At 45.5% G+C, this 18373-nt stretch overlaps 1 protein-coding gene across 2 annotated transcripts in view; it reads right to left on the bottom strand.

Annotated features, from left to right (window-relative positions):
- The window catches only part of GALNT2 (polypeptide N-acetylgalactosaminyltransferase 2), a 477304-nt gene extending 459584 nt beyond the window's left edge, over positions 1-17720 (bottom strand). Inside the window, exon 1 of one of the 2 annotated variants that reach the window (XM_033938413.1) lies at positions 17409-17720. In XM_033938413.1, coding sequence (XP_033794304.1) covers positions 17409-17507 — 99 coding nt within the window. In that variant the 5' untranslated portion in view covers positions 17508-17720. The remainder of the gene's footprint in view (positions 1-17408) is intronic. The other variant, XM_033938412.1, reaches the window with a different exon arrangement.
- Between the last annotated feature and the right edge of the window lie 653 nt (positions 17721-18373).

Genomic DNA, 18373 nt, shown 5'->3' with positions numbered 1-18373 from the left:
CCCATCTCTCCTCCAGTCCACTAACTCCCCATCTCCCTTCTCCCTCCATCTACCTTTTTTTATGGTACACAAAATATTTATTGTGGTGTAGCACAAATATTAAAGATTTTAGCCAGAAAAGAAAAAGGCTTTACACTATCTCTCTAAGGCACATTAATATGAGACCCATCGGAGTGGCTGGGACAAGGACATTTCCTCGTTAGGTTTAGCCAGTGTGCCACTCTCCTGCCACCACCCCACTGGAACTTCCCAATCCCCCCAACCTGTGACACCGCCTCTCCAGATCCCCCTACATCAGCAGACCTCCCCCAAACCTGTAAACCCCCCCTGGCACTCCTAAGCCCCCACCACCAACACATCCCCGCATCTTTCCCATAGAGTCCGGCAGGAGGAATGCATCTGGGAAGAGGTCTGCCGGTGGTGGTAGCGATCCACTCCTGCCACCACTTCTTGCGTCTTCTCTCCACTGCGGCCCGCCCTCAGTGAAAACTTCCTGTTTCCACTTGGGTGGCTGAATGGGGAAAAAACGCCCAGAGTAGCGGCAGGGTAGTGAATTGCATTCACTACTACCGCTTTTGCCTGGCCAGGGAGGCAAGGAGAGAGCCTTGCTGCCACCGATCTGCACCAGAGATCCATTCAGGATTTCCCTCTGCCACCGGAGTCCTGGCTTCGATGTAACTTCCGGTTTTGCAAATCTGGAAGTTACATCAGAAGCAAGGACTCCGGTGGCAGAGAGAAAGCCCAAACGGGTCTCTAGCAAGGGGGCCAATGAATCAGTAAGTCCGATTTTCTTCAATAACAAACTGATTCGAATTGATTCACCCAAAGTGAATCGGAGAATCGATTCGAATCGCAAATCGGGCAGCACTAGTTACAAGCATTGATTGGGTCAATGTTTAATATTCCGGATAAGGCGTGCATTCTGCATGCAACTTGCTGCCAAGAGAAAATCTTAATTTTGTAAACAAAAGGGTAAATTTGATTTAAATCAAATTGATTTAAACCATGCCCATGACATTATGATTGGATGAATGGAATTAATTTACCACAAAATTTAAATATTACATGAATATCAGCCTCATGCTACATAATTAAAACTAATCTTTATTTCATGATGGATAATGTTTGGACTATAATGTACTTTAAATAGAAAATGATCTTAGATTTTTCCTCAAAACAGTATTTTATTTTAAAATTCCAATTTAATTTTATAAAATCATAATTTTTATCCACCCTCGTGAACAGGAAGATGATAATAAAACATTAAGATTTTGCAATGGATTTACCAATGAAGAAAAGCAGTAGAGCTTTACAAAAGTAAAAAACAAATTCCAAAACATTGTGACCTCTCATATGTCTCTGCATGGGACAGAGCTTGGCAAAGATAAGACCATGCCAAATCCAAGAGATAACCAGTTTTATCTCTGCTGAATAGTCACAGTTAGCAGCTAATATTGGCCAGCATATGCACAAGGGGCATTCAGTAAATTTATCTACCTCAGTAGGAAAGGAAGGAGTTTTATTTTTCAATATAGTCCCCTGATAGCGCCATATATTTCATCTACTTTTCCTACAATGGCTAACTCCTTGAAAAAGAATTATTCTGTTTGACCTTCAAACCAGGATGTCGCAGCTTCCTTGATGTCTTCATCACTTGAAAACCACTGTCCATGGAGAGATTTCTTCAAAACTCGGAACAGGAAATAATCCTAGAGAGCCAGATCAGGATTGTAGGGTGGATGGTTCAGCTGCTGAAATCAAATTCTCGGATGCCAGCCTGTGATTTTTGCAACATGTGCACCAGCACCTGAGATTTGTCATGAAGAATCAGCGCACCTGCTGCAAGTTTTCCTAGTCTTTTCTCCTTGATTGACTACCACAAAGCAATCATTATGTTGGCATAACTTTCCCTGGTTATGGTTGTCTTGTGTGGCATAAATTCCAGAAACAAAAGTCTTTCATCATCTCAGAAAACAGTTGCCATGACTTTGCTTGCAGATTTTTCTGTCTTGAACATTTTTGGGGTAGGGGATAAAGTGCTTCTACTAAATTTACTACATTTTGGACTCAGGATCTCTGTGATAGACTCAAGTCTCATCTCCAGTCACCAAATGAAGGAAATCATCATTTTTTCTGGATCTAACACATTTGAATCAATTTTCCACTGGTAAACTTGGCAACGATAATTAAGGTTGGATGGGAAAATAATGGTCACTATAAGATGTTTCTTGATCTCCTTTATATTGACTTATGCAAACATAGCTATATTTTGAATGTCTGCAATTAAATCTGAGAATACGGAATTGGGCCATACTGGACTTAGTGTTTACAAATGGGGAGAGCATTTCTGATATTATAGTTGGCAATCACCAGACGGTGTGATTCAATATTAAAGAGAGGTGTAGAGGGGGTTCATTCAGAAGTGAAGGTACCAGACTTCAAAAAAACTAACCTTGTTCAAAAAGGGGATTAACTCAAGGACTTATTAGCTGGAACAGAATATCTCGAATAAGTAGGCAAACTGAAAAGAGTTATTTTAAGGGCAACAAACCTCTTTGTAATGAAAGTAAATAAAAGTAAGAGGAAAAAAGGACTGCTTTGGTTCTCACAAGTAGTAGACAAAAAAAGGAAAGATATTAGCCTTCATAAACTAAGAGATTTATAAATAAATAATAATAAAAAAAAAAAACATAAACTAAGAGATTGCAGAAAGAGGGATATGGCAATATCTGGAATACTTAAGAGCAGCTGGTAAAGTAGTCAGGAAAGCAGAGAAACAAATGGAAGAAAAAGTAGCCAATATAATAAAAGGAAGTGGGAGAAGATATTTTTTTTTTAGAAATGTTAGTAATAGGAGGATATGCCAAAGTAGCATTATAAACTCACAAGGTACAGTGGAGAAAATGTAGACGCTGATTGACTCCCGCTTTTAAAACGGGTCCAACTCCGAACATCTAAATGACAACTTGAGGCAAGTTTGAAAATTCTTCAACAGAACACAATTCCAGCTCTTGGTCCAGTCCCTAGTCCTAGGTCTTCTAGACCAGTGTTTTTCAACCTTTTTTGGGCAAAGGCACACTTGTTTCATGAAAAAAATCACGAGGCACACCACCATTAGAAAATGTTAAAAAATTTAACTCTGTGCCTATATTGACTATATATAAAGTAATTCTCTTGAATAGGAATCAAATAAACACAAAGAAAGTATTTTATAATGCTGCCACCGCCAACAACACCGTTGGCGGCGGTGGCACTCAAGTGGCTAAAGAGCCGCAGTTTGCCGGCCTAGGGACAACACTGGAGGGTGGCCAGCTGTGCACCCCCTTGGGACGTAAACCCGGGGTGGGGCAGACCGCCCCCCCCCACCCTGGTATGCCACTATCTGTACCTCACTCCCTCCCTATGACCAAAAATTATCCTTTCTTCTATTCCCCGTGTACACAACCATCTCTTTCCCTCCTTTCCTCTCTCCAAAGTCCATGCCTTCTGTGTCCAAACACTCATTCCCTCCCCCACCTCAGCATCTCTTTCCCTCCCTTCCTCTCTCCCAAGTCCATTTCTTGTGTCCAAAAACGCATTCCCTCCCCCACCTCAGCATCTCTTTCCATCCCTTCCTCTCTCCCAAGTCCATTTCTTCTGTGTCCAAAAACGCATTCCCTCCCCCACCTCAGCATCTCTTTCCCTCCCTTCCTCTCTCCCAAGTTCATGCCTTGTGTCCAAAACGCACTCCCTCCCCCCTTTTGTGTTCCGTGTTTGCCTACCAGCCCATCTTTGCAACTTTCTCAGCAAAACGAAGCTCAAGCCGCGAGGCTTGTCTTCTGCTTCCTGTCTGCCCTGCCGCACACAAATAGCCGAACGGAAGTATTCTCCGACGTCAGCGCTGACGTCGGAGGGCAGGCTTTGCTTAAGCCCTCCCTCCGACGTCAGCGCTGACATCGGGGAACGCTTGCGATCGGCTATATGTTAGCTGCAGGGCAGGCAGGAACAGAAGACGAGCCTCGCGGCTCGAGATGTATTGAACTCCGCGGGTCCCCCGTCCAGCTCTCTCTGTCCACGTGGGGCGGACCGCCCCTCTCCCTAGACTGGTGGTACTGCCCTGATGGCGGCCCTGACCGTACGGCACACCAGGCAACATCTCGCGGCACACTAGTGTGCCGCGGAACAGCGGTTGAAAAACACTGTTCTAGACTATTGCAACATATTCTATCTCCCCTGCCCCGCAACCATGATAAAACAACTACAAACAGTTCAAAACACAACGCTAAGACTTATCTATTCACTGAGGAAACACGACCACATCACCTCAACTCACACTGGCTCCCAATACAAGCAAGATTACAATTCAAATTCTACTGCCTACTATTTAAAACTATAAACGGAGACAGCCCAGCCTACCTAAACAACCGCCTAATCCAAACTACCTCAACCAGACATAGGAGAACCCACAAACCGTTCACGCATCCCCCCAATCAGAGATGTCAAACGAAAAAAAAACTGTGCGATGGCCTACTAGTCACACAAGCAGCAAAATTGGACTACCAACTTTCCAATTTACTGATAATGACCCCAGACTATAAATCATTCAGAAAAGAAATAAAAACCATGCTATTCAAGAAATCCTTGAAGACAAACTAACACTGCAAGACTCATCCCAATTCTCTGAAGCAACTCGCTCTTCTCTTCAATTCCTCTGGAAATGGCCACATGACTTTTTTTGTAATCTGCCTTGAAGCGCAAGGCGGATTGGCGGAATAGAAATCACTAATGTAATGTAACTTGGACATCTTCAAAATTGTTTCATTATCCCTGCAAAACATCCAAGTCCTAAGGCCACCCTAATCCCACCCAAACATGCTCCCTTATGATTTAGACATACTGGAGGGGAAATGACCTGCAAGACATCCAGAAAGTCAGTTTTGAAAATCAGCATTTGGACGTTTTGGCGATTAAAATGTCCAAGTGCCACTGTATGCCATTTTTTGGACAGCTTTCCGTTTTGAAAATGAGCCCCATAATATATATAGGTACTTTCTCTGTCCCTAATCAAGTTAGGATAAAAACTTGTATTGTAAACTTGTACTGCAATTATGACAAATCTAGTGCAAATCATAACCTGTTAACTGTATACTATGTATGTTTAACCTGTAACCATTCTGATCTCTTTGGGGAAAATGGGATAGAAAACAAATTAAATAAATAAATAATGGGCTCACAATCTAAACTTTTTTTTTTTATTGCAAAATCTTTATTAAATTTCCAAACTACCATAGTGCAAACAAACAATTTCAATATACATAAGTTTACACGAAATGCACAATAAACTTATAGACATTAATGCACAACTATTCTCCCCCCCCAAATAATCAGAAAAAGTACATACCTACAGGAAACCCTCCATATATTCCCCGAATGAAATTCTAATGCAAAACCCTCCCCCATCCCACCCACTCTGGATGTGTATACTTAAGGGTCGATAAAATAAAATCATTTATCATTCCTTACAGAACTTAGTCAATGTTTCCCAAACATCCATAAATTTCTTATACCGTCCCTGTTGTACGGCCATCGAACTTTTCATTTTAAAAGTATAACTGAGAGATTCCCACCAGAAAGTGTAATTTAATCTATCACAGTTCTTCCAATTCCTCAAAATAAGTTGTATGGCAACTTCTGTCATTATAAAAAGAAGTTTGTTATTTCGAGCAGATATTTGGCTTTTAGCCCTCATTAACGTACCAAATAGGATCCAAACATTTTGTACCTGTGGTTATGGAGGGCTAAGTGACTTGCCCTGGGTCACAAGGAGCTGCAGTGGGAAGTGAACCTAGGTCCCCAGGGTCATGTCCACTGCACCATTAGGCTACTCCTCCACTTTAGTCAGATTACTACACACAGTTTGTACATTTTTTTTCCATTTCTATTCACCTGTGACTGATGTGGAAGTTTGTGTTTTCTCTTTCAAAATTGTTTGATGTCATATTACTGTGAAAATACAAAGAAATAAAGAGCCTTTCCAACTCTCGCGCTCCTTAGTGATGATTTACTGTAACACTCTACTACTTGTGCCTGTAACACCTCTCTGAGAAACTTATAAAGAGAACAGAGTGCAGTGCAAGAGAAAACATCAAAAATTAAAACCATAATTTTTTTCAGTGAAAACTTAATTCCTCCTCCGAGGGACATAACTGCTACCCTTCAGCACTATAAACCTTCTAGCTAGTCTGAAATACTGCTAGAAAGTTGAAAAGGGATACAATTTTTACTTTTTAAAAAGCAGTAACTAGCAAAATGGCTGCAAGATTCTGTTTATATTAACAGCAAATACATTAAAAGATCCCCATCTATCTAAGTCTGTTGGCAAGACAGGGGGTTGAATCTTAAGTGTTGCTGGAAATCCCTGCTATTCTTCCACTTTCAACCTCATGTAAGAGCTGCAGAGGTGTGCCAAGAATAGACAGAGCCAGAACAGCAGACTCAGAGCAGAATTTTAAAAAGGGGGAGCATGATCACTACAGGCCAGAACAGCTCCACAGAGAAGACTGCTGCCTCTGACTTGAAGGGTCACTGATTCAAGGCTGACTGTTGGAGCAAGGGGAGACATACCAAACGTAATGGATATTGACAGTGTTGTTATGGGGTGGTGAGGATATTTATAGCGGGTCAGCCTAGTGATTAGTGCACTGGATTGTAAATCAAAGGACCTCGGTTCTCCTGTCCCATTTCCACATTTTCTCAGTTTCCAGTCTCCTGACTCATTATATTGCCTCTCAGCCCTTTTCTAGCCCATCCAGATTTTTCACACCATCTTTCCTCCAAACACTTCTTCCCCTTATCACACCCACACTCCATCTCTACAGTAGAGAGCTGCATGGGAACGGGGATGACAGGAATCCCATGGAAGCTGCTGGGATCCCGCAGGGTTCCCCCCCTGGGTCATGGGGATCCCACGGGGTTGGAGGCAACAAGAGGGGCTCCAATACCTATGGCGCCTCCTTTTCCTGCCTTCCAGTTGCATTCGCCCTTTTGTCAAGCAGTGTGCAGCACTCTAAGCACACCGTCAGTAGCTGAACTGGAAGCCTTCCCTCCGATGTCAGAGAGAAGGCTTCCGGGTCAGCCACGTGCAGGGCCCATGGCCCTGTGAAGAACTGCGGCTGGAAGGCAGGATGGAGGCAGTTGACCTGGACGGCTCCGGTATACTCTTGCCAGAAGGGAGCACCAAAGTAGTTGGGACACAAAATGCACACATGTGGGACCAAGGAAGGGAGAGGCGGGGGCACAAATTTGGAATATAGGAGGGCGCACATTGGGACATGGGAGGAGCACGAACTTGGGACAAAGGCAAGGAGGGAGGAAGGCACAAATTGGGACACAGAAGGAAGGGAGGGGGCATGAACTTCAGACAGAAAAGGGACAGAGGAAGGTGGCGGAAATAGAAAGGGAGAATTGTTGGGCGTGAGTGAAAGTGAAATGGTGCACATGGGGAATGGAAGAAAGGAGAGAATTTTGAGGGCATAGGGACAGAGAGGAGTGAGGTACAGATGCATGGGGAAGAAAAAGATGAGAGGAAGAAATGTTGGATATGATGGTGGAGATGGAACAGTGGGACAGACTGAAAGGGATGCAAGAGGGAGAAATGTTGGACATAGTAGTGGAGGGAGAGATGTGGCATGGAGCTGGGGAGGGTTGATAGAGAAATGTTGGTCATGGGGCTGGTGGGCAGGGATGAAAGATGCTGCATATGATCCGGGGGATGAGAGAGGGAGAAATGTTGGCTGTGGCAAGAGGGAGTGGGAGAGATGCACCCTGGATTTCTTTCTCTCTCTCTCTTTCCCCACTCCCTTTGCAGCAATGGAGGGAATGAGAGAGAAGGGATGTTGCATACGGGGGTGGAGGAGAGGAAGAAATGCTGTTCAGCAGTGAAGAAGGGAAAAAGAAAGAGATTGATCCAGGACAGAAGGGAGTGAGGATGCTCTACAATGGGAGAAAGGGAAGAGAAAGGGAGAAATGCTGGACCATGGTAGGAGAAACCCAGCAACAGAAGAATTTGTAGAAGATGGGAAAGAGGAAAAAAGAGAAACTGGGGCCAAATTGAATGGAAAAAAAATACATATATCAGATGTCTTTGTATTGTGTTCAATAGAAAAGGAAATGCATTTCTGAAGTACTTGCTTACCCTTGCTGTGGCTGGTGGGGATCCCCAAGTATCGCTAGCTGAGGATCTCTTCCAAAGACGGACAGAACTCCTCTCCACCAAGCGCAGCAGTCATTGGCAGCATCCCTGAGCCACTGAAGTGCCAGCATCTGTGACTCAGGGATGCTACTGCCGCCTGAGAAGCTTGGCAAAAGGGACTCCCAGCCACCTTCAGAGGAAGTCCTCAACTGGCACAGCTTGGGGGTCTTCATCAGCTAGAGTATTTATATTTTATATTTACATTAGAGGCTTTTGCAGAGACCCATTTACAAGGTATGTATGCTTATTTGTAAATGGGTCTCTACCAGAGCCTTTAATTCAGTAGCATAATTAAATGAAATAACTACTTTTGAAGTTTATAGGGATGGATTTGATTCCTTATGGGGACAGGCTTGATTTCTGTCCCCGCACACTCTCTTCTCTAGAGACTCTTTCTCTTTCCCCTTCATACTTGCTCACTCTATACACCATTTTCTCTTCTTACTCTCTTGCTCTAGAAACTCTTTACCCATTCACAAATGTTTTCTTCCTCCCAATCCTAACTCTTTCCTCCTTTCTTATTCTTATATAGGTTCAAACCCACTTTACCAAAATGATAAAGGGAATGGAACTCCTCAAATATGAGGAAAGGCTAAAGAGGTTAGGGTTCTTCAGCTTGGAAAAGAGACAGCAGAGGGGGGATATGACTGAGGTTTACAAAATAATGAGTGGTGTAGAATGGGCAGAAGTGAACAGATTTCTTACTCTTTCAAAAATTAGAAAACACTAGGAGACACTCAATAAAATTACATTGAAATACCTTTAAAACAAATAAGAGAAAATATTTTTTCACTCAACGAATAGTTACGGTAAGCTCTGGAGCTCACTGCCAGAGGATGTGGTAACAGTGGGTAGCGTAGCTAGGTTTAAAAAAAAAAAAGTTCCTTGAGAAAAAGTGGACATGAGGAAAGCCATTGCTTGCCCTGGGATTGGTAACATTGAATGTTGCTACTATTTGAGTTTCTGGCAGGTATCTTGTTACCTGGATTGGCCACCTTGGAAACAGGATACTGGCTAGGTGGTCTGACCCAGTGGCATACCAAGTGTGAGGGGCGCCCAGAGTGGTGGTACCCTTTCCCCACTCCTTTCTGACCCCCCTCGCCGCATGCACCCCCCTTCCCTTCCCCCGTACCTTTTTAATTTTCCAGGAGCAAGCAATCTCACAGACTTGCTGCCCGCATCATGTCGGCTAGCTCTCTGACATCAGTTCCTAGGCACAGAGAGGTGACACTGACATGGGCAGCAAGTTCGTAATGCTACTCGTGCAGGGAAAATTAAAAAGAGACAAGGGGAGTTGAGGGGCTCGCGCAAGAGTGTGGCCGGGGGGGGTCAGAAAAGAGCAGGGGAAGCGAGAGGAGGACAGGTGTCAGCACCCCTACCAAGATTGCGCCTGGGGCGGACCACAACCCCCACCCTTATTATGCCACTGGTCTGACCCAGTATGGCTATTCCTATGTACTTAGATATATGCTTCATATCACTACATTGTATAAAATGTTTCAGCTCATTAATCTCCAGTGCCAACTCAACCATGTGCTTTGCCAACCTAGCACCCATAATCCAGCATCTCCTCTTGCACAACCTACCTCCTCAAGGGGCCAGTATCTCTCCTTCCCCCCTTAGTTCTTCTCCCTCTGCTGGGCCTGTGGTACTACCAACACTGCCCTCTCTCTTTCTGGTTGGAAGGGATAAACGGATTTAGTGCCAGAACAAGGTCTTTAGCCACAGGAAATTGCCAGAATGCTAACCTTACACCCCAAACTACAAGAAGCCTTGTATCAGAGGGCAGTAAATTGTTCATGGCCAGATCTAAGGGCCTTTACTCAATCCTTATCCTTCTTGACCTGTCTGCTGCCTTTGATACTATTAAGCACAGCTTACTCCTTGATAATACTGTTCTCACTTGGATTCCACAAATCTGTCCTCTCCTGGTTTGCCTCCTTCCTCTCCCATTAATGTATGTGTTAGTGGGTCCTCTTCTTATGCTAACCTGCTAGCTGTTGGCGTACTCCAGGGTTCTGTCTTAGGACCTCTTCTTTGCTCTCTCTACACCTCTTTTCTTAGTGCCCTGATCTCCTCCCATGGCTTCCAGTATCACTTATATGCTGATGACTCGCAGATCTACTATACCCAAAATTTCACCTAAAGTCCAAGAAAAAATCTCTGCCTGTTTGGCTAATATTGCTGCCTGGATGCCCTGCCATTATCTGAAACTAAACTGAGCTGCTCCTCTTCCCTCCTACACCTTTTGCTCCTCTTCCTCCGTTCTCCATCTCTGCAACTAATACTGTCATTGTTACAGTCTCCTCTGCTTGCAACCTTGGCGTCATCTTCAATTCCGCCCTCTCATTTTCTATGTACATCTAACAAATTGCTAAGGCCTGTCACTTCTATCTCTACATCATCAAAATTCACCCCTTCCTCTCCGAGCACACTACCCAGACCCTTGTTCAAACTCCTGTAACCTCAAGCTTATATTACCTAAAGCTTATATTACTGCAATCTACTTCTAACTGGTATCCCGTAGTGCCTCCTCTCCCCCCTGCAATCTGTGCAAAACTCTGCTGCATGACTAATCTTCTACCAACCTCGCTATGCTCATGTCACCCCTTTCCTTAAGTCACTTCACTGGCTCCCTATCTGCCATCGCATACAATTCAAGATCTTATTACTGACCTACAAGTGTGTTCATTCAGCTGCCCCTCAATCTCTCTCCTCTCTTCTTATACACTTCCCAGAGAACTCTGTTCCTCAGATAAGCTACTCTTAGCTGCACTCTTCTCCTCCACTGCCAATTCCAATTGACCCCAACAGGGGTCACCTCCAATGCCCCTGAGCCATTTGTGAAATTCATGCTGGCTACAGCCCAACTGAGATCAAGCTGTAGTTTATATTCTCAAACTGAATGACACTGAATGAATTTTTATATTTTGTTTGTTTTTGTCTAAGATATTATAATTATCAGGATGGTTAACACAACCTCGTCTGTTCATCTAATATAATAAAATGCTAGGCCGCGCATGCGCACTAAAAAAAACGTGTTCCCTGATGTCGGGTTTTTTTTAGTGCGCATGCGCGGGTTGTACGTCACCAAACTCGGCAACGCAAACCATGTCCGCCGTCGGCCTCGAGCTCCTGGGGGCCGGCGGCTCGAGTCGCCCAGCCGGTGCTGAGTCCCCCCCACTCCCACTTCAGCTGGCACGGACGGTTTGAGAATGAGGGAGAGAACAACGCAGCCAGACGGACCGCGGGAAGGGAAAGGGGGGGAGGGTTTCGAGGGAGCCGGCTGGCCGCATAAATTATTTTAATTTGAAATCTGCCGCCGTCGCCGCGGCTCCTCTATCATCTTCCGACATAATATAAGTGCAGCTCATGAGAGGAGCCGCCGCGGCGGCTTTGAAAACAGCTCCCTTAGTTCGCTGCATTTTTTTTTTTAAGTTTAAAACTGCCGCCGTGGCTCCTCTCATGATCCCGGCCTGTGTCAGAGAAGGCTTCCGACGCAGGCCGGATCGTGAGAGGAGCCGCTTAGGCATCTTTAAACTTAAAAAAAAATCCAGCAAAGAACTAAGGGAGCCGTTTTATCTCCATGCTGCTACGAAGGAACAGGTGAGGGGGAGGGAAATGCTGATGCACAGGGAGCAGGCAGGCATGGCAGGCAAGCAGGGGAAGAGGGAAAGGGGCTGCTTTGGGGGTAGGGGTGTGCTGGGGGCACATAGCAGTCATGGGCAGGGGATCACAGAACAGGCAGGCATGGCTCAACAAGGGGAGAGGGAAAGGGGGCTACTTTGGGGTGAGGGGTTTCCTGGGCTAGACAGCAATCATAGGGGGGAAACAGAAAGGGGCCACGGAGCAGGCAGGCATGGCACAAAAGGGGGCAGGGGCATTGGGAAACGGGGCTGCTTTGGGGGGAAGGGTGTTCTGGGGGCACACACCAATCATGCCGGGAAAGAGAAGGGGGCCACAGAGAGATAGGCAGGCATGGCGCAAGACAGAGACACAGACAGAAAGAATGACAGACAGACAGACAGCATCCAAGCACAGAGAGAGAAAGGAAAAAAAAAAACAGTCGTCTACTCTAGCATCTGTTGCACAGGGGGAGAACGAAAGAGATGCTGATGGACAGGGGGTTGAAGAAAAGGAACGGAGGACTAATGTTGGACAGGGGGAGAAGGAAAGAGGTGCTGCTGGACAGGGGGGAGGTAAAACAAAGGGAGAAGGGCTGCTGCTGCATAAGGAGAACAGTGAAGGGGTGGTGGTGGACACAGGGGAGGTAAAAGGAAGGGAAAATGGACAGGGGGAGCAGGCAAGGGGTGGTGATGGACAGCCAAGGAAAAAGAAAGGCAGAAAGAAAAAAAGCGGCTAAGGAGAGAGAGAGAAAGAAATAAAGACAGACACACACACATATGTTCTAGCACCCGTTAATGTAACGGGCTTAAAGACTAGTAATAATTATAATATCTTAGACAAAACCAAACAAAATAAAAAAATTCACTGGTAGAAAAGCAGCACAATCACTTTTTATTATAAACTTTCAAATTACTGGTATATGTGATTAATGAGCTGTCCTAAAATGCAATATTGTGTTACAGAAATAGTAACATACCGACGCTTAATGGTAGCGTTATTGACGGAAATGATATAAACACAAACTGACGCATAACTTAAAAACAGGATGTGACAGAGACAAAAACTGTTTTCAGATTTAGAGTCAGCATGTGGCCCTTGTTAAGGTACAGGTAACAGAACCCCAGTAGCAAAATGCTTGTTGATCGGTGTTATAAAAAACAGACGTCCAAAAAGCATCCTAAATCGGTACTTGGACATCCTAATAGTCAGGACTTCCAAATGCCGATAATTGAAACCGTCTTTCTGTACATCTAGCAAGGTGCTCCAGCCTCTGTGTGTCCTGAGCATGAGATGGGCATGGTGGAGGTGTATTATGGGCAGGATTTGGGCGGTCTCAAGGGCAGATTAGACACCGATATCTTGCAGCAATAATCAAACATTTTGCAAGACATCCTGGATGAAACTTATACGTTTGGAACTAGACCAGATGACCACTACTCGTATCAAGGTAGGACACCCCCACACTTCCCCAGTGCTCACTAATCCCCTTCCAACACACAAAAGTGAGAACAAAAAGGTACATACCTGTTTCTAGAACAGCAGCATCTGGTATGGAGATACCTAGCAGAGCTGCACATAGGTGTCCTAAGTAGCCTGGTGAGTGGGCTAATGAACCATAGAGAGGAGGACCCAGGCCCATAAGTCACTCTTAACCACTACATTTAACATAGTAACATAGTAGATGACGGCAGATAAAGACCCGAATGGTCCATCCAGTCTGCCCAACCTGATTCAATTTAAATTTTTTAATTTTTTCTTCTTAGCTATTTCTGGGCAAGAATCCAAAGCTTTACCCGGTACTGTGCTTGGGTTCCAACTGCCGAAATCTCTGTTAAGACTTACTCCAGCCCATCTACACCCTCCCAGCCATTGAAGCCCTCCCCAGCCCATCCTCCACCAAACGGCCATATACAGACACAGACAGTGCAAGTCTGCCCAGTACTGGCCTTAGTTCAATATTTAATATTTCTTTCTGATTCTAAATTCTCTGTGTTTATTCCACGCTTCTTTGAACTCAGTCACAGTTTTACTCTCCACCACCTCTCTCGGGAGCGCATTCCAGGCATCCACTACCCTCTCCGTAAAGTAGAATTTCCTAACATTGCCCTTGAATCTACCACCCCTCAATCTCAAATTATGTCCTCTGGTTTTACCATTTTCCTTTCTCTGGAAAAGATTTTGTTCTACGTTAATACCCTTCAAGTATTTGAACGTCTGAATCATATCTCCCCTGTCTCTCCTTTCCTCTAGGGTATACATATTCAGGGCTTCCAGTCTCTCCTCATATGTCTTCTGGCGCAAACCTCCTATCATTTTTGTCGCCCTCCTCTGGACCGCCTCAAGTCTTCTTAAGTCCTTCGCCAGATACGGTCTCCAAAATTGAACACAATACTCCAAGTGGGGCCTTACCAATGACCTGTACAGGGGCATCAACACCTTCTTCCTTCTACTGACTACGCCTCTCTTTATACAGCCCAGCATCCTTCTGGCAGCAGCCACTGCCTTGTCACACTGTTTTATCGCCTTTAGATCTTCGGACACTATCACCCCAAGGTCCCTCTCCCCGTCCGTGCATATCAGCTTCTCTCCTCCCAGCATATACGGTTCCTTCCTATTATTAATCCCCAAATACATTACTCTGCATTTCTTTGCATTGAATTTTAGTTGCAGGCATTAGACCATTCCTCTAACTTTTGCAGATCCTTTTTCATATTTTCCACTCCCTCTTCGGTGTCTACTCTGTTACAAATCTTGGTATCATCTGCAAAAAGGCACACTTTTCCTTCTAACCCTTCAGCAATGTCATTCACAAACATATTGAACAGGATTGGCCCCAGCACCGATCCCTGAGGGACTCCACTACGCACCTTTCCTTCTTTCGAGCGACTTCCATTAACCACCACCCTCTGGCGTCTGTCCGACAGCCATTCTGACCCAGTTCACCACTTTGGGTCCTAACTTCAGCCCTTCAAGTTTGTTCAACAGCCTCCTATGAGGAACTGTATCAAAGGCTTTGCTGAAATCCAAGTAAATTACATCTAGCATATGGCATTTATGGTAGAATGTGTGAGCCCAGCTAAACTCTACTATACTGTCATACTGTAAAGGTGCCACCTGCAGCCATAAGTGCTATTGGGGTAGTAGACAGGATGGTATAGTAGGTTTTGGAGAGTGGAGGGTTGGGGAACTCACCATAAATTATAAGGGGGTTATGATGAGATATACAGTTGGCACCCTTTATGTAAAGCTCACAGCAGCACCCTCTAAAGGTGTCCCACTGCTCTGTCGGGATGGCTACGTGGCCAGTTCATCACTATGCTGGCTCCACCCATTGAGCGATTGAGTCAGGGCAGAGCCCTGACAGTAATGACATGAAAAGCAGCCTCCTGTCACTGCTGTCAGGGTTCCTGTCAACCGCTCACCGAACTTCTTATGGCAGGAGGGATGCCTGGTCCCTCCTCCCCTGCAGCCGGCCGAACACCCCACGCCTGCCCACCAAATACTTGCGCTGAAATATACGGCAGGAGGGATGTCAACTCCCTCCTGAACTATGGCAGGAGGGATACCAACTCCACCACCAACTCCCCACCGCCATCGGCCCGGCCCACCCTGGTATAACCTCCCGCCCCCCATGCACTCTGGTACACCCTCCCCGGTACTTGTAAGTTGGAAGCAGGAGGAGTGCTCAGTCTCTCCTGCGCTGCAATGCGGCCTTAGACCCCGCCCCGGTGCATCATATGATGCATGGGGAGGGGCCTAAGGCCCTGATTGGCTGAGGGGCCTGAGACAATCATGGACTGAGCCGAAGGAAGTCCCTGATTGGCCAAATGGCGTTTTTTTTTGACAGGTCTGTCTGTCTTTTATTCTTTTTATTTTTAATGGGGCAGATATTTTGTGTAACACATGCAAAATATCTGTGCCACGGAAAAAAAATGAATAAAAAAAGACAGGCAGACCTGTCAAAAAACCAGCAGACCTGTCAGAAACACATTTATTGACAGGTTGCAGCAGTCGAGTTTTAGGATAGTAAAACCCGATTCAAAATAGCCAAGCAATTGTTAGTGAATCAAATCACTTGGCTATTTTGCATGGGGTTTTACCAATTTGCATGGGCGGATCAGAGAGGAGATTGATCGGGCAGCAGTTTAGTGAATCGGGTCGGGGAACAATCGCAAAACCGATCGTCGTTACAGGATCGGTAGGTTTAGTGAAGCTAGGCATACAATGGGATGCACAGCATTTTACATCTTAGTGAAAAGGACCCAGCTGTAGGCCAATATTACCCTCCTGAACTGAAAGGTGTGGGTTTGCAATTTACATTTTGAAATTCTAACTTCGGTTTCAATCCTTGCTTCCAGTAAAGAGGGTCCCTTTGATTCATTCAGAAGGGAAACAGTTAAACTGAAAGAGGTCCGAGCACTATAAACCAACTTGTCATTCTTGTGGATAATAATTCTATAAGTAAATACTATATGACACACCACAGGAATGGAAGGATGCTAGCAGAGCTCACCTGCAGGAAAGCATCTCTCAGTCCCAGAGCAGAATACTGAGAGCATGGGCAAGGCTGCTAAGATTTCAACTTTCTACTCCTAAAATACATGAATGAAGTATTGTAATCCAATTCAATACACAGAAAGAAAGGCCAGCACATTAACTTCGGGTGATAATGCAATGCATTAACTATTTACCTGAATTATACTAGCTACCTACACTGCCTGCAGAAAGGAGCAATTGAGTAACTAAAAAAGCAATTTATTTACTTTATTTCTATAAAAATATTCTGTGATTCACGGTCAGCCCAACCATTAGGCTTCAAACAGGGTGCAGTTAGAGAAAACCCATAGCCCTGACGGCTACGCAAACACAAAACAGCTGTTACCTAGTCCCTAAAAGACAGAGAGAGTAAAGATTTCCAAACAGTCCAAATATCTAAGCAAAAGGCTTTTGGAAATCACCCTTAATAAGTATATACTACATATAGTGTGATATTTAAATATAAAATAGGAGGCGTAACATTGATCATCACGATTGTTTAGGTTATCAAAAGCTCAGGGGTTTTTGAGGGACTTGAAATTAACTGGAAGGGGGAGGAAGCACCAGAAGGCTGAAAATTCGCTTTAAAGCTTGCAATTCCATTCACACCGGCACCACCGCGGTCCCGATCGCCCATAGCTTCCCTCCCCGCCCCGGCAGCTGGGACGTGGCTATTTCTAGTTGGAGAGTTAATATCTGATACATCAACCTTAAAGGGTCCTCTGGCGTCTGCATTCCGATGCTCTCTCTTTCACTCACATTCGCGGCGCGCACATACACGGACTCGAAAAGCAGTATTTCTGCGGCCTTTTAAAAAAAACACAGCAGCATGTTCACGTTGCATCAATTGCCTACCCCACTCGGTAAAGCAGAAATCGAGCCCTCCTCCTCCCACGACATCCATCGCCCCTCTCCGCTCGGCAGCTGCGGGAAAGCAGAGCATCCAACTTATCTCCAGCCCAACTACACCATACCGTGCGCTCGCGATCCGAGCCTCCAGCGCTTCCCCCATTACCTTTCTGCCGATGAGCGCCGCTCCCAAGTACATGTAGTAAGCGATGCCCAGCACCCAGAGGAAGACGAAACAGAGCAAGATGCGAGATTTCCTGCGCATTGTCAGCAAGCTCCTTCTCCGGCGCGGCTCCTCCAAAATGCACCGACTTCCCCGGCGCTAGCAGCCAGCCCGAACCCCCTCCCGCCGAGGTGTGAGAGAAGGGCCGGCCAGCCAGCCTCAGCGGGTCAGGGGACAAAGGGCGAGCCGCGAGGCTTCACCAATCGCGCGCCGTCAGGGGGCGGGGCTGAGGCGGGGGAGAGCCCTGCGGCTTCTCGGCGCGGGTCTGGGCTCGGGACCGCCTACCCTGACGTTGCGGCGGCCGGAAGCTGAGCGTCGGGTGCTCTGTGGGACTGTTGAGTCTTCAAAAGCTTTCGAGGGTAGGAAGAATCGGAAACGCTGCATGTATAAACGTCTGGAGGGACTTTGAGACCCTTGTTCTAGAAGGTTTTGCGTCTGAGGGAATGGTGGATTAAGTGACTTGCCTGAAATCACTAGGAACTGTAGTGGGATTATGTTCGTACAGGGGTCAGGAATGGTGATAACACACACTGTCACTGTGCAAGGAGAGTATATTTTGGTTAGATAACAGATCACAGCCGGCACATTACACTAGGGAAGGGGTAGGCAATTCCGGTCCTCGAGAGCCAGAGCCAGGTCAGGTTTTCAGGATATCCACAATAAATATGCATGAGATAGATTTGCATCTTAAGGAGGCAGTGCATGCAAATCCATCTCTTACATATTCATGGTAGAGATCCTGAAAACCTGACCTGGCTCTAGCTCTCGAGGACTGGAATTGCCTACCCCTGCACTAGGGCTAAGTAACTCAGTGGCTGCAAACTAGTTATCGTTACTATAGTTAGATCAAATTCAACTATTTCTAGTTTCTTGATCTCAAAGACTTCTCCCCAAAAATTTTACAAATG

This window comes from Geotrypetes seraphini, chromosome 3 (genome assembly GCF_902459505.1).
Source record: "Geotrypetes seraphini chromosome 3, aGeoSer1.1, whole genome shotgun sequence".
In the NCBI taxonomy this organism is placed as follows: domain Eukaryota; kingdom Metazoa; phylum Chordata; class Amphibia; order Gymnophiona; family Dermophiidae; genus Geotrypetes; species Geotrypetes seraphini.
The sequence above is the reverse complement of the archived record's forward strand: the minus strand, read 5'-3'. Positions and strand labels throughout refer to the sequence as shown.